The sequence below is a fragment of the Coenobita brevimanus genome, chromosome 82 (assembly GCF_032717465.1).
Source record: "Coenobita brevimanus isolate Jiangsu-jjx chromosome 82, ASM3271746v2, whole genome shotgun sequence".
Lineage (NCBI taxonomy): Eukaryota > Metazoa > Arthropoda > Malacostraca > Decapoda > Coenobitidae > Coenobita > Coenobita brevimanus.
In genome coordinates this window covers 4,440,001-4,463,445 of record NC_137035.1, presented here as the reverse complement: position 1 = coordinate 4,463,445, position 23,445 = coordinate 4,440,001, and the positions used below count along the sequence as shown (strand labels likewise).

Below are 23,445 nucleotides of genomic sequence, written 5' to 3'. Positions count from 1 at the left end.
CTGCCTCTATTTCTCCTCCTCTTTCCCTGACTCTTTACTGCTCTCTTCTTCCTACTCTCATCACTCTTCTCTTTTCCCTCACCATATCTTCCTTCAAGCTCTTCCCCCAAGCTCTACCCCCCTTTCCCTACCGCTTTATCTTTCTCCCTCCTCCACCATTTCCTCTCCTTCCATTTTTCTCCCTTCTCCCTGCCCCACCCTGCCTTCCCTACCCTCTTCCCTTCCCCCATCTTGTCCTTCTCCCTGCCCAGTCACGACCCTACTCCTCCCTCACCTACACTTGCTCTAACCCTCTCTCCATTTCTTTCTCCCTGTCCTACCCTTTTCTCTCCCTCTTTCTCCCTTCCTGCCTTGCCCTTCTTCACCTCTCCTCACCCTTTTCATGCCACCTCTCCTCCCTTCTCCCTCCCTCTCCTACCTTTTTCTCTCCCTCCATCTCCCCTCTGCCTGCCTTAACCTTTTCTCTCGATCCCTTTCACTATACTCCTCACTCACCTATCCTTTTCTCTCTCCTTTCCTATCTTTTTTTCTCTCTCTCTATCTTTCTCCCTTCCCCATGCCCATGCCTACCCCACCCTCTTTTCTCCCTCTCTATTCTCCATACCCCTCACTACCTACCCTCCTCTTCTTCCCCCACCTTTTTCTCTCCCTCTATCTTCCTCCCTGCCTGCCCCGCCCTGCCAGACATCTCCATATATACATCCCGCCAGAGCACCAGCCTCCCTCTGCTCCCCACGGATATATATTCATCCCAGAGGCCAATACCCACACTGCAATATTTCTCCTGCATACCAAGCCGGGGGGACCTTGCCTCTATGGGGGGAGAGAAGGAGGGAAAGGAATGCTGTGGAGAGAAAGAATGGAGGAGGAGGAGTGGGAGAGTGGAGGGGGAGGAGGGAGAAGAGAGGGAGAGGGAAAAATGGGGAAGAGAATCAAGAAGAACGGAGAGTGAGGAAGGGGAGAAACGAAAGGGGAAAGGAAAAGGGGAACGCAATGGACGGGGAAGGGAGAGGCCAGAGGAGGAGGGAAAAAGGGTGCTGAGGAGAAGAGAGAGTGGCGGGGGAGGAGGGAGAGAAAAGAGATGGAGAGAAGGGAAAGAGGGGAAGAAAATCGAGGGGGAGGGAAGAGGACAGAGATGGGAAAGGAGTGTAGGTGCTGAGGAGGGGGAGAGTGGCGGGGGAGGAGGGGGAGAAAAGAGGGTGAAGGGAGAGGATGAGAGACATAAGAGGAGAGGGAAGGAGGAAGGGGAAAGAAGGTGTATGTGGAAGGAGAAGGGAGGGATATTTGGATAAAGAAGGGGAGAAATGGAGGGTTAATGGGGAGAGGGAACGGTAGTGGAGAGATGAGGGAGGGGAGGGAAGGGAGGAGGAAGGGTGAGGGACGGGTGAAAGGAGGGGTAGTGGGTCATATGGAGTGTAAAAAAAATATGGAGAGGCGAGGAGAGGCAATGGGGTAGGGAAGGGGGGGGGGAGAAGAAACCGGAGTGATTGGAGTAGAATGGAGGGGACGGGGGAGGGAGCGGAAGATGAGGAGGGGGTACTTGGAGAGAAAACAGCAAAGATGGAGAAGTAAGGGGAGGGAAGAGGGAAGGGGAAGGAAGGGGAAAGAAGAAAACTGAAGTGATTGGAGTGGCGCAGAAAGGAGGGGGAGGGAGGGGAAGAATGAATGTGAGGGAAGGGGACGGGAGAGGGAGGAAATGAGGAGGGGTGAAGGTGGGGGGATAGTCCTAGAGGAAGGGAAGAGAAAGTGTCTACGGAGGGAGGGAGGGGGAAAGAACTATGGGTAAAGGAAATGAGGGAGGAAGAAGGAAGAGCAGAGGGTAGGAGGGGGGGAAGAGAGTGGTAGGGGGAAAAGCAAGGTGCAGAGGGAGGGAAAAGAATGGAAAGAATGAACAGTGTGTAGAGGTGGCGAAGAAAAGAGAGTGAAAGGGAAAAGGAAGGGAGGTAGGAGTGAGAGAACCATGTCGCGGGGGAGGGGAAGGAAGGAGGGGGGTTGAGGAGGAGGGAGTGAAGGGAGGGACTGGCAAGGGGAGGAGAGGAAAGAGGAGGACAGGAGAGAGGAAATGAGAGGAGAGGGGAGGGGAATGCAAGAAGAGCAGAACAGTATGTTTTTTGGGAGAGCCGAAAGGGAGTGAGAGAAAAGGAGGGAGAAGAGGAAGGGAAGGAGGGTGAGGCGGAAGAAATGTGAATGGGAGGACGACGAGGAGGGGAGGGGAGGGGGGCACAAAAAAGTATGTCTGGTGGGTGAGGGGAAAGAAGAAACATGTTGAGGGAGAGAAAAGGAAGGGAGAGAAAAAGAGAGAGAGGTGGAGGGAAGGGAACAAGGGAAGAGGAGGGAGAGGTGAAGGAAAGGTGTGTGAGAGAGAGAGAGAGAGAGAGAGAGAGAGAGAGAGAGAGAGATCTGGTCCAATTTTACATCAATGTTGTTCCTCTTAAGTTACTCCTCCTGCTACTCCCTCCCTCCCTCCTTCTTTCCTTCCTTCCTTCCTTCCTTCCTTCCTTCCTTCCTTCCTCCTCCTCCGTTTGAACAAGGTACTCCACTTACAGCAAGGTATCCTACTCACACGTGATTCAGTATTGATGGGTCGAGTCTGACTGGCATTAGACGAGAGGTGAAGGGAGGAGAGGAGTGGAAAGGAGAGGTGAAGGGAGGTGCGCAGAGAAAGGAGAGGAGAGGAGAGGAGAGGAGAGATGAAGGGAGCTGAGGAGATGAGAGAAGAAGATGGGAGAAAGGAGAGAGGGGAGAAGGAAACAGGATAGCACTGGAGCGGTTGTATTTTGGAAGGAAATGGAAAAAATAATAAGAGAAAAAGAGAAGAAAGAAGACGAGGGATGAATGGATTACATAATGACAGAAAAAGTAAATTATGAAAAAGAGAAAGTAGGAGGGGAAAAGATGGTGTATATATATCCTTTTCAGCCCTATGACACCTTTCTAAAAATACTTCAATCTTGCCACGGCCTCTCACTTTTATTCAGAAACCTCTTGTAGTGTGAGGATTATTGAAAGTTTTATTTATCCAGGCAAAATAAAAATCCTACCTGTGTATAATCGCCTGGGAGAAACAATAATAAATCCAAAAATATGTACATGTGCTGAGAGATTTAGTTACATAAAAGACTATAATATTATCTTCCCATATATCGGCTTCCTTGACAACTACAGATTTCCATTTTATTCAGCTTATTTAGTTCTATTGGTAGGAGACTTTACTACAGCTCTTCACCCTTACCATAGCACTTCTTCGTGACTGGTTAAATTTTCTATGGTTAATCTCTTTCTACAGACCAGCATTCAAGACAGACAGATGGCAATACTAGGCCAAGTTAAGGTGAACAGAGTATACCTCCCATTAATATCCTTCTCCACGCGTCTATTCATACGATCATAAATAATAACATACAGACGTTCACAAATATCCTGCTTATATTTATCTATTGTTTTTATTTAGCAGCATACAGAGCTGGGAACATGCTGCATCTACTACCCCCCCCTCTCTCTCTCTCCACCACACCCCATCATCACTGCCTCCAGCTCACCACACCTAATCTATTCATCCATCCCCTTCTCTCTCTCTCTCTCTCTCTCCTTTAACCTCAAATCCCTCCCTGTCTGCAAGCTTCAACAACAGACGGACCACCACACCCACCTCCCCCCAGAACACCCTCCCAGACCACCGTCCCCCTCCTAGACCCCCACCTCCCAACCCCCTCTCCTAGACCCACCCCCTCTCCTTGACCAACCCCCCTCCCAGACCACCGTCCCCCTCCTAGACCCCCACCTCCCAACCCCCTCTCCTAGACCCACCCCCTCTCCTTGACCAACCCCCTCCCAGACCACCGTCCCCCTCCCAGACCCCCACCTCCCAACCCCCTCTCCTAGACCCACCCCCTTTCCTAGACCAACCCCCCTCCCAGACCAACGTCCCCCTCCTAGACCCCCACCTCCCAACCCCCTCTCCTAGACCCACCCCCTCTCCTAGACCAACCCCCCTCCCAGACCACCGTCCCCCTCCTAGACCCCCACCTCCCAACCCCCTCTCCTAGACCCACCCCCTCTCCTAGACCAACCCCCCTCCCAGACCACCGTCCCCCTCCTAGACTCCCACCTCCCAACCCCCTCTCCTAGACCCACCCCCTCTCCTAGACCCACCCCCTCTCCTAGACCAACCCCCCTTTCAGTTCACCATGCCCCTCCTCAGACCACCTACTCCTCTCCTAGACCGACCCACCCTTCCTCCAGACCACCATACCTCTCCCCTCCTAGACCACTCCCCTCTCCCCTCCTGAGATCCTCCCCCTCCCCTTCTAGATCACCCCTCTCCACCCTGACCACCACACCCCTCCCCTTTCAGACCGTCTCCTTGATAACTTCCCCCTCCTCTCCCCCCTTCTTACAGACACCCCTCGATCCTAGTTCACCTCCCCCCACTTTAAAAGAACCTGAACACAAGCTCTCTCTCTCTCTCTCTCTCTCTCACTCACTCACTCACACACACACACACACACACACACACACACACACACACACACACACACACACCAACATTCTCTGGGCTCTTAATCTCTTTCCACCTATATTTCCACACCTTTTCTCTCTCCATGCATTACATCATTCTCCCTTCCTAATATGCAACATCTCCATCCCTCATCCTATCCAACTGTTCTTATGTTAAATCTGTCAGTCCGTTTCCCTTGTGTCTATCCACCTATCTATCCATCCACCTACCTATCTATCTATCTATTTATCTTACCTATAGAAAGCGGTCCCACATAAAAGGTATCAGTCTGTCTCCCATTCGTCTATCCATCCATTCACTTATCCAACCATCCATCCATCCATCTATCTATCTGCCTATCTATCTATCTATCTATCTATCTATCTTACCTATAGAAGTCGGCTCCACCACATACACAGTCGTCCCAGCCTGCACCCTAGCACTCTTGTCCTCCACACTGTTGGTTTGGTCCGGTAGTGCCCTTCCCTGGACGACGGTCAGCCTTTCTGGTCTCCCCGCACACCTCTCTTCATCACAAGGACCTGAGGAGAGGGGTGAAAAAAGGGTGAGTGGGCTGGGGAGAGGGGTGAAAATGGGATGAGTAGGATGGGGAGAGGGGTGAAAAGGGGGTAAAGAGAGAGGGGAGAAAATCAGTAAGGCATAAGAGGAAAACTGGGGAGAGAGGTGAAGAGGATGAGTGGGGTGGTGAGAGGAGTGAGGAGAGGGGGGGAGAGGGGGAGAAAGTGAGTGTGAGTAGAGGGAAAAAGTGAGAGGGTGGAGAGGGGTGACTGAGGGAGAGGGAGAGTAAGGTGGATTACACAGGATTACACAGGAAAGCAAACAGCAACAGACCTTATGGTCCTTTCGAGGCTGCTTGTTAGAGAAAACTATGACTACAAGATCTAACTCTACATGTTGAAGGATAAGGATAGGAAAGCAAGAAGGCTCCCCCCACCACCAAACCCTCCAGGAAAAAGTGAGAAAAACCACCATGCAGCATGGAAAAACTGACAAGGAAATTTTATAGGAAACATTGGAAAGGAAAAGTCACATTCTATAATACTTTATCTATAAGCTACCCGATAGAGTAACCTGAAAGAGAAAGTAAACAAATAAAATAATAGTTACGGCATGACATTATAAACCAGTTACATTGAGTTAATGGGAAGTCTGTGGACATAACGTGGAAGCTACACACTGCATAGTGTGGATGTTTAGGTGTGGTGCAGCAGCCTTGCCTGGCGCTTTTAAGGTAGGCAGCAGTCAATCAGGCCCTAGCTCCGTTTGCTCCACTGAGACAAGGAACTCTCCCATGTGGGACAAGTACACAAGTTTCATCCTGAAGCAGTGACCCCTGGTACATTAAAAAATCCCGATGGTGGTCACTTGACTAACAGGGACCCTCAGTGATCCACAGCCCATCACAGGTCGAAAGTAAGAGTAGTGACCGTTAACTCAGGGTTATCTGTGCAGCTCCTAATCTGTGCTTATATTGCTTTCTTTGCGCTGGGGAGACTGAAAAGTATATAGGACGGGTGTCTCAGATAAAAGGGGACTGCACAGTGCACAGTGTGGATGTGCAATGCACAGAGTGGATGTTTAGGGGTGGTGCGGCAACCTTCCCTGGCGCTTTTTAGGTAGGCAGCAGTCAATCAGGCAATAGCTCCGTTCACTCCACTGAGACAAGGAACTCTCCCATGTGGGACAGTACACAAGTTTCATCCTGGAGCAGTGACCCCTGGTACATTCTACAAATGCCGATGGTGGTCACTTGACTAACAGGGACCCTCAGTGATCCACAGCCCATCACAGGTCGAAAGTAAGAGTAGTGACCGTTAACTCAGGGTTATCTGTGCAGATCCTAATCTGTGCTTATATTGCTTTGTTTGCACCGAATAAATTGGAAATGTATAATATCGTGACGCAACACTATGTACGGGTACATTGTTTACGGGGTGTCTTGTAGACTAAGGGGGCATGAACTTACATGTACCGTAGCTATAAAAGCAAGTTATTCGGACAGAAAAAGAGTCAGCTGAGGATTTTCATGCAAATACTTGTCTAATTTGTTTTTGAATGTCTCAATTGAGATACTGTTCACGGTATCTGAGGGTAATCTGTTCCAGATATTTACAACTCTGTTAAAGAAGAAGTATTTTGCTTCGTGGGATTGGAATCGTTTTCCCATGATTTTGCAGCCATTACTTCTGGTTTGACTCGACCGGTCTATATCAAAATATTTATTCATGTCTAAGTTATCATATCCCTTCATGATTTTGAAAACTTCAATAAGGTCCCCTCTTAACCTGCGCTTCGTTAGGCTAAATAATTTAAGTTCTTCAAGGCGTTCCTCATATGGTTTGTTTCTAAGTCGTGGTACCATTTTTGTGATTCTTCGCTGAATTTTCTCTAATTTTTCAATGTCCTTTCTGTAGTACGGAGACCAGAATTGCACACAATACTCAAGATGGGGGCGCACTAGCGAGTTGTACAAGGCAAGTATGACTTTTTCCGATTTAAACTCGAAAGTTCTTCCAATAAAACCCACTAGCTTGTTTGCAATTTTTACCGCATCGGTACACTGCTTGCTTGGTTTTAGGTCATTTGATATTATCACACCAAGATCCTTTTCACTGTCTGTACTTGATAACTGAATATTGTTCATTTTGTAATTTGCATGGACATTGTTACTTCCAATATGAAGTACTTTACATTTTTCTGTGTTGAATTTCATTTGCCATTTTTCTGCCCAGCTTGCTAAAGTATTAAGGTCATTTTGTAACTGCTGCCACTGTAATTTTGAAGTGACTTTACTGGTTATTTTAGTATCATCTGCAAATTTGGATACTTTACAATTTAGACCCTCATCAATGTCATTTATATAGATAATAAAAAGTATCGGTCCAAGTACTGAGCCTTGGGGAACGCCGCTGATCACATTACGCCATTTGGATTCCTTTCCGTTTATCACAACTCGCTGTTTTCGGTCTGACAGCCAGTCTTGTAACCATTTTAGCGTCTTTCCTTTTATTCCATGTGCTTCTATTTTTCTCATGAGACGCTTGTGAGGGACAGTGTCAAATGCTTTCTGAAAGTCGAGGTAAATTATATCTACTGCTCTTGAGTCATCGTATGATTTGTAAACATCATGGAAGAAGTCCAGTAAGTTAGTTAAGCATGAACGACGATGTCTGAATCCATGTTGCGAGTCTTTAATTATATTATTTTCTTCTAGATAATTAACTATTTTATCTCTTATGATTTTTTCCATTAACTTGCACACTACTGATGTTAAGCTGATTGGTCTGTAATTTCCTGGGTGCGACTCATTTCCTTTTTGAAAATTGGTGTTACATTTGCTAGTTTCCATTCGTGTGGAACTTTCCCAGTACTTAATGATTTATTGAATAAGACAGAGAGTGGCAGCAGTAACTCATGTTTTGCTTCTTTGAGAATTCTCGGTGATATTTTATCGGGGCCAGGGGTTTTGTTTATGTCCGTACTATTTATGGCTGAAAGGATATCATTATTATGGATAGCATAGTTACTAAGGACTGTGCTATTTGCTTGGTTTGTGGGTAACAGTAGGTTTCTGGTGGTGTTTTCTACTGTAAAAACAGACGCAAAGTAATCGTTAAGAATGTTTGCCATTTCGACCTCATTTTCAGTGTGTCTGCCATTGTTTGTTTCTAGAGGACCTATTGATGTAGTCATAACCTTTTTCTTTCTAATGTAACTGTAAAATTCTTTAGGATTTGATTTGCACGTATTAGCAATGTGGATCTCCAGTGCTCTTTTGCTTTGTTTAATAAGTCTTTTCGATGTGCGGCGTAGATTATCGTATTGTAATTTATCATCATTATTTTGTGTAGCTTTATATTTATGGTATGCCTGTTTTTTGGCTATTAAGTTACTTTTTATTTCACTGGACCACCACTTTGGTTTACTATTTCCAGCTGGACGTCTGTTACGTAGTGGCACACATGACTTTACCACTTCATTAAATTTTTCGGTGAATATTTCCCATGCTTGGTTTATGTCATCGGTTTCAGACATTTGATTCCAATCTGCAGTTGCAAGTAGCGCTCTGAGCCTGTTGAAATTAGCTCTACGATAATCTGGGACCTTTTCTTTGCTCTCCGTTTCTTTTACTTTTTCAGTAGTAATATTAAACTGTATAGTTCAATGATCACTGGAACTAAACTCAGGTCCTATTTCAACGTTGTTGACTAGGTTATCATTTGTAGTCAAGATGATGTCTAGGATATTGTTTCCTCTCGTTGGGTATTCTACGTGTTGGGAAAGGGCGCTTTCCTGAAGATTCGTATAAAGCTCTTGTCCTGAGTGTGCTGTCAGTGGTTCACCCCACTTTGTTACCGGTAGATTAAAGTCTCCAAAAATTACGCTATCCTCTTGACAACAAATTTCCGCAATTTGATCATAAAGTTTTTCATCTGTCTCAGTTGACTGTGCTGGCGGACGATAGATGAGACATATATTTATTTTGTGTGAATTAATACTTAGCTGAACATAACTGGCATCTATGTTGGTAATACTGGGTTTGGATAGCACAAGGGGATGGAGACTAGTTTTCACATATAGTAAAACACCGCCACCAGCTCGATGTGGTCGCTCACAGCTGAAGAGAATGAGAGGGGAAGAGAGAGTGGAGCGGAGGGAGAGAAAGGAGTGAGGAAAGGGATGAAACGGAGGTGAAGAGAGAGGGGAGAGTGAGTGGGGAATAAGAGGGGGAAAAGTGGGAGGGTGGAGAGGGGTGACTGAGGGCGAGTGAGTAAGTGGGGTAGGGAATAAGAGGGGGAGAGAATGGAGTGGGGAAAGGGGTGAAAAGTAGGTGAAGGGAGGGGAGAGTGTGAATGGGCTTGGGTATGTGGGAAGGGGGGAGAAGGGAAAGGAGGAAGAGAGAAGGAAGTAGGGAAGAAGTAAGAGTGAAAGGGGAAGGAAAAAGAGAGAAGAAAAAGAAAGAAACTTAAGGACCGAAAAGAAATGGGAGAGAGAGAGAGAGAGAGAGAGGGGGGGGGGGCACAAGAAGCCTGCAAAGAGGAAAGTGAGAGAAGAGAAATAAACTTTGTCTTGAGGTTAAGTGACAAGTTGGCGAAGTGAGAGAGAGAGAGAGAGAGAGAGAGAGAGAGAGAGAGATGAGGAGGAGGACGAAAAAATAAAGAAGAGGAGGAGGAGGAGGAAGGAGAAGAGTAAATGCAAATATGTCGAAGGACAAGAGCACTTAGCACATCAAAGGTGGGGCAAAGGAGGTCACGAGGAGGTAAATAACGAGAGAGAGAGAGAGAGAGAGAGAGAGAGGTACAAAGACCATGCAAACTAGAAATAATGTGGGATATTACTCTACATTACATGTATTATAGGTATACACTTAATTATTCAAAGTACGAGTATACATATATAGACATTAAGTATTCAGACAGAGTACGAGTATAGATATATAGACATTAAAACATGAAAATTCCGAAGTGAATAACAAAATACTGCAGTAGTAGTAGTAGTAATAGTAATAGTAATAGTAGTAGTAGTAATAATAATAATAATATAATAATAATAATAATAATAATAATAATAATAATAATGTGCCCTACCCCTGCATATGAGCACATCGCACTGGAAATGGACTCTGTTGGAGGTAGGGAAGCGAAACATCCTATCCAATACCGCCTCTGCCGTGCCTGCCGTGTCGTTGTACTTGAACTGACTTATTAGGTCACCAACGGGGCATCTGTGGGGGAGGAAGGGCAGTTAGATTTATGCTACAGAGGGCAGGGACTGGTATTCTGGCTCCCTAACACCTTTTTCTAAGCGATTTACTTTCTTTATTACACACTGCTATTTTCTTCTACTTAAATCATTCCACTATCACCATACTCTTCATTAACAAAGAACGCCAATGGATGGAAGGAGTTAAGATGCTGAATAAGTAGCAATGGAAGGGGTGTTAAGGAACGTTCAAAGGCGACGAGATAACTGGCTAACTCTAAACTGGGCAGGTGTTAGGGGATATGTCAGATAATTATGTGGGGCTGGCAGGATTAACACCTTTATAAACCTTGATATATGCTGCATTGTTACTTATTATTTTTTATCATTTATTTCCTTATTTCTCATTATCGGTCTCCATATTCTCTCTCTTTCTCTCTCTCTCTCTCTCTCTCCTCTCTCTCTCTCTCAAACTATCCGTATCTTCTCTTCCACCTCACATAATCTTATCTCTTCTTAATTCTTCTATCTTTACTTTGTCTCCCTTGTTTCTTTCTTTTTCAGTCTTTTTTTTACTCCCTCTCTCTCACCCAAAATCGTCAGTAAGGGGCACGGTGTAGTTAGGCTCCCCGAAGCTGAAGCAATTTTTCACACGCATGGAGTGGGCATCTGTGGGGAGAAAAAAAGAAAATCACCAAAAAATATAAAAATAATAATAATAATAATAATAATACGTCATTCATCATCATCATCCGCTAGGGCTGGATGAGGAAATAATAATAATAATAATAATAATAATAATAACTAATATCTGGCTATTATCTATATTTATCTTTGTATCTATCTCTTTATCTATCAGTCTTCACCTATCTATTGCTAATTAGTGAAAGTACAAATATTTCTATGTATCTACCTTTATCTACTTCACCTGTCTATCTACCTCTGCTATCTACCTCTATCTACCTCACCTGTCCATCTATCTATGTATTTATGAAAGCCAACTTATCCTTTAGGTCTATTTATATGTGATTTTCCGTATTAATTTTCTTTCATTTTCAACGATTTTATTTTGACTAGAGAGAATTTTGGAACAGCAAGAGAATGATATGGTAACTCGAAAAATGTCTCAAAAATTAAAATATATCACCCTACAGTACACACACACACACACACACACACACACACACACACACACAAATGGGTCTACCTCCATTACTACTTCTCTGCAAAAAATTACTCGAATTTTTGGAAGGCAAAGAATATTGAAATCTGAGAGAGAGAGAGAGAGAGAGAGAGAGAGAGAGAGAGAGAGAGAGAGAGAATCGAAAATAGAGAGAAAAGAGGGGAAACCGGAGAGATATAAAAAGGGGAAGGAATCGACAAGCATCTGACAGCGCTGAGAAAGATGAGGGGCCCCTCTCTCTCTCTCTCTCTCTCTCACAACTGTCTGATGGATGGTTTGGTGGATGACGGAAAGGCAGGAATTGGGGACCTATTGACGGCTAAGTTTTGCTATCTTTACCTTTATTACGATTCTCTCTCTCTCTCTCTCTCTCTCTCTCTCTCTCTCTCTCTCTCTCTCTCTCTCTCTCATGCACAGTTTGACAGATGACGGAAGGGGAGGAATTGTGAAGTGATTGACAGGGCAGTTTTGCTTTCCTCCCTATTATGATTTTTCTGACTTATGACTGCCTATCTATTAATCTATCTGTATGTCTCTCTATATTTATGTCTGTCTATCTATTTACCTATCTGCATGTCTATATTCATGTCTGTCAATCTATTTATCTATCTGTCTATGTCTGTCTATATTCAGCTGTCTATGTCCGTCTATATCTCCTTCGACCTGCCTTTGCAAGAAAAATGTCCCTTGCTATTTGTCACACACTGTCACTATTTCACTCTCCTCCTCTCTCTCTCGTTGTGTGTGTGTGTGTGTGTGTGTGTGTGTGTGTGTGTGTGTGTGTGTGTGTGTGTGTTCCATCGCCATATTCACAACAAAACTAATATTCCTTCTACTTTCCGCCATTTTTCACTCTTCCCATCGTCCTTTTTCGTCCAATTTATTTCTGTCTGTTTGTCTATAATTTTCTCCCCATTCCCAGCACCTCTCTCTCTCTTCTTTCTTCCCTCCTTCCCTCCATTTTTCTTCATTAATGTCAAGTCTCGAAAACTCGGTGTACAGTATGTCTGTATATACTATTTCCTCTCATTCTTGCATTCCTTTTCCTTTCTTCTTTTCGCCCCTCCTTCCTCCATTCTTTTTTCCTTTCTACTTCTTCACTTCACTCCTTTCTTTCCCTCCTTCCTCCATTCCTTTTCCATCTTTTCCCTCCTTTCCTTCTTTCTCTTCTTCCTTCCTCCAACTTTTTTTCCCTCCTTTCCTTCTCTCCTTTCTCCATTCCTTTTCCGTTCTTCCTTTTTTCCTTCCTTCCTTCCATCCCTTCTTTCCTTCATTTCTTTTTCTTTTCCCCCCCTGTCTTTCCTTCTCTTCTTGCTTTTCATCCTTCATTATATTTTTCAATTTTTTTCATCAATTCTCTATTTCCTTCATTTTTTTTTTAAATCGCATTTCTCATTCTCAATTCTTCCTTGTCTTCCCTTGCCATTGTCCATCGTATCTCTTTCCTTCCTTATTTCTCCTTATTTATATTTACCACTGTATTTTCTTCGCCTTTCTAATTATTCTCTTTCTTTCCTTCCCCTCTCCCTCTTCCCTATCTTCCCCCTCCATTCCACCACCTTTAATTTTTCCTCTCTCTCTCTCTCTCTCTCTCTTTCTCCTTCCATTCATACATATTTCTTTCTCTTTCTCCACCTCTTCTGTTTTCGTATCCTCCATCTCCTATTTCTTCTCTTCTCTCCAACTATCACCCAGTATCTGTTCTCTCTCTCTCTCTCTCTCACGACCCCTGAATATATGGGTCATGTCGAATGCAGTCCATGCCACCTATTTCATGTTTTCTACCTCCAATCTCTCTCTCTCTCTCTCCAATACTCCTTTCAGCCCTTATCCCTTTCCTTATTTTTTTTCTTTTTAATTATCTACCCTCGATCTTCCTCTCTCTCTCTCCCTCCCCGCCTCGTCTCCGCTCTCTCCCTCCTCTTTTCCCTTCTCTCCATTCTTCCACTCCCTCTCTCTTTCTCTTCCTCCCTCCCTCCCTTCCTGTTTCTCTGTTCTCCCTCCTTCCCTCCCTACCTGTTTCTCTCCTTCTTTCCCTCCTACTCACTCTCTACCCCGATGTCCCCCTCGAATATGTAGGTGCAGCCCAACTCCCTCTCTCTCTCTCTCTCTCTCTTTCTCTCTTTTATCTATCTATCTATCTATCTGTGTGTCTGTCTATTCATGATTATGCATGGGTTACCTGCTTCTTCATTTCTCGTCAGTCTCTCTTTTACTCTCTATTTATCTATCATCTCTTTGTCTATTCACGATTAGGTATAGCTTATTTTTTTTCATTCTATTCAATCTCTCAGTCCCCACCCGCCCTCCCTCCATCTCTCTCTCTCCTCTCTCTCACACTGTCTCCTGTAGGTCCTGTCAAACACCCTTTACCTCCTACCTCTGTTCTTGTCTCTCTCCCTTCTGCCTGTCCCTCTTTTTTTTTTTTCACTTCCTCTTCATCTCTTTCTCCCCTCTCCCCTCCTTCCTTTTTCATTTTCTTTTTTTTCTCTCTCTCTACCGCCTAGCCAAATTTTCCCCTAAATGTGTAGGAATTGTCAAACACGGTCTCTCTCACCTCTTCTTCCCTCCCTCCTTCCTTTCCTACCTTCCTCCTCCGATCTTCTCTCGATTCTTCCCTTCCTCACTCCCTCCCTCCCCACACGTTTCCTTTCCCTCTCCCTCTCCTTCCCTCCCTCCTTCCCTTTAGTCTCTCCCCGTTTTCTTTTTTCCTTCCCCCCTTCTCTCTCTCTCTCGCCTAGCCAAATTTTTTCCCTAAATGTGTATGAACTGTTCAAAACAATCTCTCTCACCTCTTCTTCCCTCCCTCCTTCCTTTCCTACCTTCCTCCTCCGATCTTCTCTCGATTCTTTCCTTTCTCATTCCCTCCCTCCCTCCATGTTTTCCTTCCCTCTCCCTTTCCTTCCCTCCCTCCTTCCCTTTAGTCTCTCCCCGTTTTCTTTTTTCCTTCCCCCCTTCCTTCCCCATTCCTTCCTCCCTTCCATTCTTCCCTCCGTCGTTTCCTTCTTCATTCTTCCATTCCTTCTCTCCCCCTCATTCCCTCCTTCTCATCTTCCCTCCTACTCTTCTCTCTCTCTCTCTCTCTCTCCTACTTCCTGTCTGACCTAAGATTTCCGCCCTGGGAGTGTAGGTCCTTTCCAACATGGTCTCCCTCACCTCTTATTCCCTCCCTCCTTCCGCTCATTCTCTCCCTTCCTTCCTTTCCTTTCCTCCCTCCTTCCTTCCTTTCCTTTCCTCCCTCCTTCCTTCCTCTCCTTCTCTCCCTTCCTTTCTTTCCCTCTCTTCCTTTGTTGTCTCTCTTGCTCACTCTCTATCCTGGTGATTTTTTGTTCTGACCATGTACAGTACGTCCTCTCTCTCTCTCTCTCTCTCTCTTCCTTCCCTCCCTGTCTCCTCCACACAGTCTGGTGTAAAGATTTTTGCCTGAAGTATCGAGATCCTATCAAACAATGCCACTCTAACCTCCTCTTCCCATCCTTCCTTCTACTATCCTTCCTTCCTTCCTTCTTTCTACTCTCTCTCCTTCCCTCCTTCCTTCCCTCCCTCCTTCCTTGGTACTCACTGTCGGGCCTGGAGATATCTGCCATAAGGATGTAGGTCCTGTCAAACACCGCCTCCCGGACCTTCTGGTAGTCGGGGTCAAGCAGCTGCAGGTTGACGAAGCTTGACTCGTTCCTGCAAGAGAGAGAGTTAGAGCTAGGTTAAAGAAAGAGAGAGAGAAAGGGAAGTTAGGTTGGAGAGAGAGAGAGAGAGAGAGAGAGAATTATGTAGTAAGCAATTAATTACAGCAATAAATAAAAATAAGTCTCTCGATAAAATTTGTTAGGATCTCTCGTTCTATACTTCCCTCACCTTAACTTGGCCCAGATTTTCGTTCTTTGCTGTTTATTTCACGTACATCAGCAGCTCTTAAACCTTCATATAGCACTTCTTCGTGACTAGAACCACATCCCAGTGATAATGACAGTACTACGGCTCCCCATCCTTCCTACAACGCTTCTTCGTGACTAGCATCATATTCCCAGTGATAATGATAGTACTACGGCTCCTCAACCTTCCTATAGCACTTCTTCGTGACTAGTACCATATTCCAGTGACAATGGCAGTATTACGGCTCCCCACCCTTCCTACAGCATTTCTTCGTGACTAGCTTCATAAGGTAATTTTATGCCAGGTTAGAATAAAAGGAGTATAATAAAAAAATATCGAGACTGAAGGGGAGAGAGAGAAAAAAAAATCTATTACTTTTTAATCATAAAGTTTTTTCTTCATCACTCTTCCTAATTATTTACAATTTTATCTAATTCTGGAAAAGACCTTCTGTAATGATGGGGTGAAGGATCTCTCTCTCTCTCTCTCTCTCTCTCTCTCTCTCTCTCTCTCTCTTCCTCGACTGACCCCTCACTTTTATCTTCCTTTAATTCTTTTCACCTCTTTTAGTACTGGTTTATTATCTTCATCCAACCACTCTCTCTCTCTCGCACTCTCTCTTTCTCTCTCTCTCTCTTTCAGTCTCTCTCTCTCACTCTCTCTCTTAATCCTTCTCCCTTTACTCTAGCTCCTCCTTTCTCTCTCTCCTTTTTTCACCCCTTCTTCTTTTTCTTATATATATTTCTCCAAGTTTTCTCATTTTTATCCTTCTTCCTTTCAATATCAATTTTCTCTCCCTCCCTTCCACCTTCCCTCCCTCTCTCTCCCTTCCTCCCTCCTCCTCCTCCTCCATCAATCAAGCTCTCAATATTAACTTTCCTCCTCGTTTGTACCTCGAGGAAGTGATAGTGAGGTGGAGAGAGAGAGAGAGAGAGAGAGAGAGAGAGAGAGAGAGAGAGAGAGAGAGAGAGAGAGAGAGAAAGGAAGGAGGTAGGGTGAGAGAGAAAGGGAGGGAGGGGAGGAAGGAAGGAGGAAGGAAGGGAAAGTGGGAGAGGGAAGGAAGGAGGGAGGGAGTGTGGGAGAGAAAGAGAGGAGGAGAGGGGAAGAAAAAAGGAAGGATGGGAGGGAGACAAAGGGAGAGAGGGAGACGAGGCAAAGGGAACGGGGAGTGGGAGGAAGAAGAAGGGGAGGACGGGGGAGGATGGGGAAAATGAAGAGGTAGAGGAGGGAGGGAAGCAAGGACGGTGAGGTAGGGAAAGGGGAATGAGGAGGGAGGGAGGGAGGAAGAGGGGATGGGGGAGGAAGAAAGAGGGGTAGAAAGAAATGGGGGGGGGAGAGGAAGAAACTGAGGAAGCGATTGGGGAAAGGTAGTGAACACCAAATAGATAGGTACACAGATAGATAGATAAATAGATAGATGAAGAGAGAGATACAGATAAAAGGGAAACAAATATAAAAGCAGTAACAAAGATGGAAGGAAAGTGAAAGAGAAAAGAGAGTAAGACTGAAAGAGGGGATGGGGAGAGAGAGAGAGAGAGAGAGAGAGAGAGAGAGAGAGAGAGAAGGGAGGGAGGAGGTGGAGGGCAACAAAATGCAATACCCTGATCCTTCCATCCAAAGTTGGGACCCAAATAAATACATATTATTCTCTCTAACTTCTCCTCTCTCACTCTCTCTAACTTTTCTCAGGAAGGATACGGTTCTTCTCTCACTCGGAGGGAGGGAGGGAGGGAAGGAGGGAGGGAGGGAGGGAAGGAAGGGTGAAGGGAAGGTGGACTGAGGGACAGGAGGGAGTTTTCTGGAGAGAGAGAGAGAGAGAGAGAGAGAGAGAGGAGGGGGGAATAAGGGTGAAAAGTGATGAAGACAAGAGGGGAGGGGAGGGGAGGGGAGGGGAGGGGAGGGGAGGGGAGGGGAGGGGAGGGGAGGGTAGGGAAGTTACTGGAGAAGGTATTAAGAAACGAAGGGAGAGAATTTTAGGAAAAGAGAGATGGAGGGGAAAGAGAGGACGAGTGGGAGGGAGGGAGGGAAGAAAAAGAGGAGGTAAGTCTATTGGAAAAGGAGGGAGGGAGGGAGGGCTGGGGAGAAAGGAGAGATAAAAGTGGGAGGAAGGAAGTCCATTGGGGAGGAAGGAAGGGTAAGGGAGAGAGTGGCGAGGAAGGGTGGTCGGAGGGGAGGGAGACAGGAAGGAGAGAGGGAGGAATGGATGGAGTGGGAGGGAGGGAGGGAGGATAATAGTGTGAGAAGGAAGGAAGGAAGGAAGGATGGAAAGGAGGGAAACAGGGAAAGAAAGAGAGGCAAGTAACTATAGGGGGCGGGAAAGAAAGAAAAAGACAGAGAAAGATAGAAAAGGGAGTAATATGGATGAGACGAAGGAAGGACGGAAGGAGAGGACGAAAAGGAGAGGCTAGGAGGAGGATGGAAGGAGGGAGAGGAATAAATGGAAAATAGACAGACACCAAATGGACCTCTCCCTCTCCATCCATCCATCAACTCTCATCCATCCCTCCATTATCTATCATTCACCCCTTCATCATCCTATCAATCTATCACATATCTATCAAATAATGTCATCACACCTCAATATCGACATACATTTAGTCCAGATCATTAACTCTGAATGAAACCCAGAGGTGAAATTTCTAGACTAAATCGCAGAGGTACAGGCATTACGAAATATAAACACCTATTTCCGAATCCCTGCTGTTGAAGAATCCTTGAGTCCAAACTTCACTAAATAAAACTCAGGGGTGAAATTACAGCCCTGAGGTGTAATTTCCAGACTAAATCGCTACAGAACAGGCACGACGGTACACAAACATCCTTGCACCGACGCACCTGCTATTGAAGAATCCCTGGAATCTGCACTTCACAAAATAGAACCCAGTGTTTAAATTACAACCCTGAGGTGTAATTTCCAGATTAAATCCCTACAGAACAGGCATTACGGTACACAAACACCCTTGCACCGACGCACCTGCTGTTGAAGAATCCCTGGAGTCCGCACTTGATGACGTAAAACTTATCGTCAGCCAGCTCCAGTGTCTCGTGCATTCGTACAGCGACAGGCACGTACTTCTCCTTGCTTGTCTGTGAGGAGGAGGAAGGAAGGTTGTAGATTTGGTGATATGGGCGCAGTGAAGAGTTGTATTTTATTTACTACTACTACTACTACTACTACTACTACTATTGCTACTACTACTACTACTACTACTACTACTATTATTATTATTATTATTATTATTATATTATCATTATTATGCACGTATTTCTCCTTGCTTGTCTCTGGGGGAAGGGGATTTGGGAGCAGTGAAGAGATTTATTTATTTATCTATTTATTTATCTATTAGGAAAGAGGGTTGTAGATTGGGTGATACTGGCGTAGCGAAGTTTTCTTTTTCTTTTTATAGTACTACTACTACTGCCATTATTAACATTATCATCAGCAAATACCTCTCCATTTCCAAACTCATAAATCCTACATCATCATCAAAGACAGCATCATCACCACCACCACCAAAAACATCACCACCACCACAACCATCATCAAAAAAGCCTCACCACCAATTCCATCATCATCAAAAACAGCCTCACCACCACCACCACCACTACCATCATCATCATCATCATCATCAAAAACCGCCTCACCATCATCACCATTATCATCAGCCTCACCACCATCACCACCACCTCCATCACCACCACTCCCACTCCCCTCCCAAACTCATTACTCCTTCACTTTAACCACTCATCTTCCTCTCTATCTCATTTTCTCTCCCTCTTAATCCTGTTTTCTCCTCCATTTCCTCCACTTCCTTCCATTACTCCAATCTCCTCTCCCCCTTTCATCGTATTTTCCTTTCCATTTCCTCTTTACGTTATCCTCTCTCTCTCTCTCTCTCTCTCTCTCTCTCTCTCTCTCTCAACCTATCCATCCATGTATATTGTAATTTGTATTCTCTTCCTTCTCCTCTCCCTCCTAGAGAGAGAGAGAGAGAGAGAGAGAGAGAGAGAGAGAAACTGTTCCTGATAGAATGGGAGAGTGAACAGGTGTGTGTGTGTGTGTGTGTGTGTGTGTGTGTGTGTGTGTGTGTGTGTGTGTGCGTCCTTGTGTACTCCTATTGTTACCAGCACCCAGGCACCTTTTTTTCCCTCAAACCTTCGCGCCAACAGGACTGACAGCAACAGCAATATAAGGTCATCAGGGAGAGCTGTTATTTGAGAGCGTGGGAAGTGTTGGTTTATATCCCCCTATTATTTAACACGCTGTCTGGCTCCTATGACTCATTCTACGTTGAGAGAGAGAGAGAGAGAGAGAGAGAGAGAGTCATTTGGCTAACTCCCTAACTTCTTATTCAAGACGCTTCCAGTCATTCCAAGAATTGCCTTGTGTGTGGGTCTCTCTCTCTCTCTCTCTCTCTCTCTCCTACCTTCCAATCTCTCTCCCTTCCATACTTTCTCTCTACCCATCTTTTCCGCCTCTTCATTTTTTCTTTCCATACCTCCTGTATACTCTCTCTCTCTCTCTCTCTCTCTCTCTCTCTCTCTCTCGCCTTCTGTCCTCCTTCCTATCATTCTCCAATCCCTGTTTCCTGTAGCCTCTCCTCATCTCTCCCTTTCCCCCTTTTTCTCTCCTTTCTTTTCTCTCGTCCCTCCATCCCCCCCCCCTTTTCATTTACTTCTTTTCCTCCCCATTCATCTACCAGTCTCCCCATTCTTCTTATCTTCCCTCTTTCCCTCCCTCTCACCTCTATCCTTATCGTTTTTTCTCTCGCTTCTTCCCTCTCCTCTTCCTTCCTTTGTAATCTCCCTCCTTTTTTCGCATACAATATCTCCTTCCTTTCGTCTCCTCATATTCCACTTCATAATCGTCTCTCCCCACTTCCCTTTCGCTCATCCCCCCAGCTCCCCTAGATGTTTCCCTCTCTCTCCCCATTTCATCTCTCTCCCTTTCTCGCTCCCTCTCCCCTCCTCTGCCGGCTTCCCCAACAGCTTTCTCTCTCTCTCCCCACTTCATCTCACTTCCTTTCTCGCTCCCTCTCCCCTCCTCTCCCGGCTCCCCTACAACTTTCTCGCTCTCCCCCCCACTTCATCTCGCTCCCTCTCCCCTCCTCTCCCCTCACCGTGATGGATGAAGGGGGGAACTTATCTTTCTCCATTACCTCTAAGATTACCACCCACTCCCCTCATTCTTACACCTCCAGGGGCTTCCTATTTACAAAGAGTCTTAAGCCAGATACATAAAGAATTCAGCCCGCCCTCCACCCGCCGTATTCACAGACCATCTCAACACATTTTATTTCCCGATGATTTTCTCTCTCTCTCTCTCTCTCTTTAAGCGACACACGTCAGAACTATGAGAAGTGGTGATTTCTGTGAGTGCCGCGTTTGGTCTGCCTCTGAAATGTTTCCTATACTCTCTCTACTCCAACTTGGCCCAGATTTTCGTCCTTTTGCAATTGATCTCACGCAGTTCAAAGGCGGATAAGGACACTGCTACGGCTCTACATCCTTTCCGCAGCACTCCTTCGTGACTAGCATCTTATTGTAGTGTTAATATAGTGTTGTTGTGCAGACTTCAGGTGTGTGTGTGTGTGTGTGTGTGTGTGTGTACTAGTGAAGGAACAACTCTAAATAGCTCGTCTTATGGGGGAATTCAGGCCAGGGAAGGTTACGTACACAGCCCAAGATTGTCACAGAAATTAACCACTTCTACCATTGTTCCCCCTAGATTTTCCATTTTCTTTTTCAGGGATTTCTTATATATTTTGTACTCTCTCTCTCTCTCTCTTTCTGTGTTGAAGTGTGTTGAGATTTGCACTACTGAAGGTGAGAGAGAGAGAGAGAGAGAGAGAGAAACTGGAGGTGAGGGAGGAAAGGAACTATGTTGTGTAGGGGGAGGGGAGGGGAGGGAGGAGAGGGTGACGGGCCAAGGTTAAGTCTTTTTTTATATCAATTTCCTCAGTGTGTGCTTGCTTTTCATGCCTCCAGTCTCTCTCTCTCTCCTTCTCTCTCTCTCTCTCTCTCTCTCTCTCTCTCTCTCTCTCCATCCATAGATCACTTTTGTGGTATTTTTAAGCTATTCTCTCTCTCTCTCTCTCTCTCCTCAGTACATTTTTTTTTAAATAATTTTTCTCGCCTCAGGTATTTTTCACTCATCATTTTTTCCTCTACCATTTTTTTTCCTTAATCGGTTACCATGGAGAGAGAGAGAGAGAGAGAGAGAGAGAGAGAATTACAAGTCTGTGTATGTTCAGGTAACAGTATGTGCACGTGAGTCAACTGGGTGTGTAAGCATGTACGTTCAGGCGTGAGTCTGTGTGTGTACATGTGCGCAAGGGGTCAAGGAAGGTGAGGATGTAGAAAGTGTGTGTGTGTGTGTGTGTGTGTGTGTGTGTGTGTGTGTGTGTGTGTGTGTGTGTGTTGTGCCGCTACCTACATCACCACAATAGTGTGGGAGTGGCCTTGTCTCCCTCCCACCCCAACCTCACCCCGCCTCACCACACACCTGTCTTACACCACCACCACATCACCACACACCTGTCTCACACCACCACCACATCACCACACACCTGTCTCACACCACCACCACATCATCACACACCTGTCTTACACCACCACCACATCACCACACACCTGTCTTACACCACCACCACATCACCACACACCTGTCTCACACCACCACCACATCACCACACACCTGCCTTACACCACCACATCACCACACACCTGCCTTACACCACCACATCACTACACACCTGTATTACACCACCACATCACCACACACCTGTCTTACACCACCACACACCTATCTTACACCACCACATCACCACACACCTGTCTTACACCACCACACACCTGTCTTACACCACCACATCACCACACACCTGTCTTACACCACCACATCACCACACACCTGTCTTACACCACCACATCACCACACACCTGTCTTACACCACCACATCACCACACACCTGTCTTACACCTCCACCGCATCACCACACACCTGTCTCTCATCTTCACCACACTATCGTCATACTAATCTCTCACTCATCACTCACTTATCACCACCATCATCACACTTTTTACACCCTTTTCAGTCTTTCATCACCACTTTTCACACTTCCAGTCAATACACTTTCATTACACACACACACACACACACACACACACACACAGCCATACATACTAATCACACTTTCACTACACAGGTACAACAGAACGCTCTCTCCCTCTCTCTCTCTCTCTCTCTCTCTCTCCAAATTTCTGTATGCATGGTCAAATTTTATATCTATTATAATTATTTATGTATCTATTTATACCCTGAAAATTTCTTTGCTTTTTGTCAGGCCTTTATCAACACTTCCTTTTACATAGGCCAAATAATAATAATAATAGTACTACTACTACTACTACTACTAATAATAATAATAATAATAATGATAATAATAATAATAATAATGACAACGATTAATAATAATAATAATAATAATAATGTTAAGGTGCAAGTATTGTTCTATGACCCTCAAATGTCATTATTACCATCAGCATCATCAACAACAAAAATAACAGCATCCTAACATCATTACCCACATCATCATCATCATCCATCTCCTCCTCCACCACCACCACTACCACCACCACCACCACCACATCATCACCACCGCAACCTTGTTTCTCATGAATTCTTCGTGGGGGAGGAAACGGAACTGTTAAGCAAGAAGAGGAAACCACAAACATACAAAGAAACAACAAAGAATATTATTATTATTATTATTATTATTATTATCATTATTATTATTATTATTATTATTTTCATCATTATTATTAGTATTATTCCTGTTGCTGTTGCTGTTGTTATTTTTGTTATCATTGTTGAAGTTGGTATTATTATTATTATTATTATTATTGTTGTTATTATTATTATTATTATTATTATTATTATCAGGAAGACACAAAGTTATTTCTGACTTACCACACACACACACACACACACACACACACACACACACACACACACACACAGAATTACTATTTATATTCGGCCTTAAAAAATAAAGAAGGAAATACATAAAATTATTTACTGCCTCACACCGCATCCTGTGAGGTGTGGCCAAGGTAAAGAAAAACATACCTCGTAGGCATTATTGTCCTTATTCTGTAACAACTCTCC

General features: G+C 44.9%; 1 protein-coding gene across 1 annotated transcript in view; it reads right to left on the bottom strand.

Moving 5' to 3' along the window:
* The window catches only part of LOC145409639 (uncharacterized), a 193,643-nt gene that overhangs the window by 4,450 nt on the left and 165,748 nt on the right, over positions 1–23,445 (bottom strand). Inside the window, exons 4-8 of the mRNA XM_080279990.1 lie at positions 18,250–18,362; positions 14,968–15,080; positions 10,813–10,891; positions 10,108–10,244; positions 4,888–5,040 (exon numbers count right to left, since the gene is read on the bottom strand). Coding sequence (XP_080136116.1) covers positions 4,888–5,040; positions 10,108–10,244; positions 10,813–10,891; positions 14,968–15,080; positions 18,250–18,362 — 595 coding nt within the window. The remainder of the gene's footprint in view (positions 1–4,887; positions 5,041–10,107; positions 10,245–10,812; positions 10,892–14,967; positions 15,081–18,249; positions 18,363–23,445) is intronic.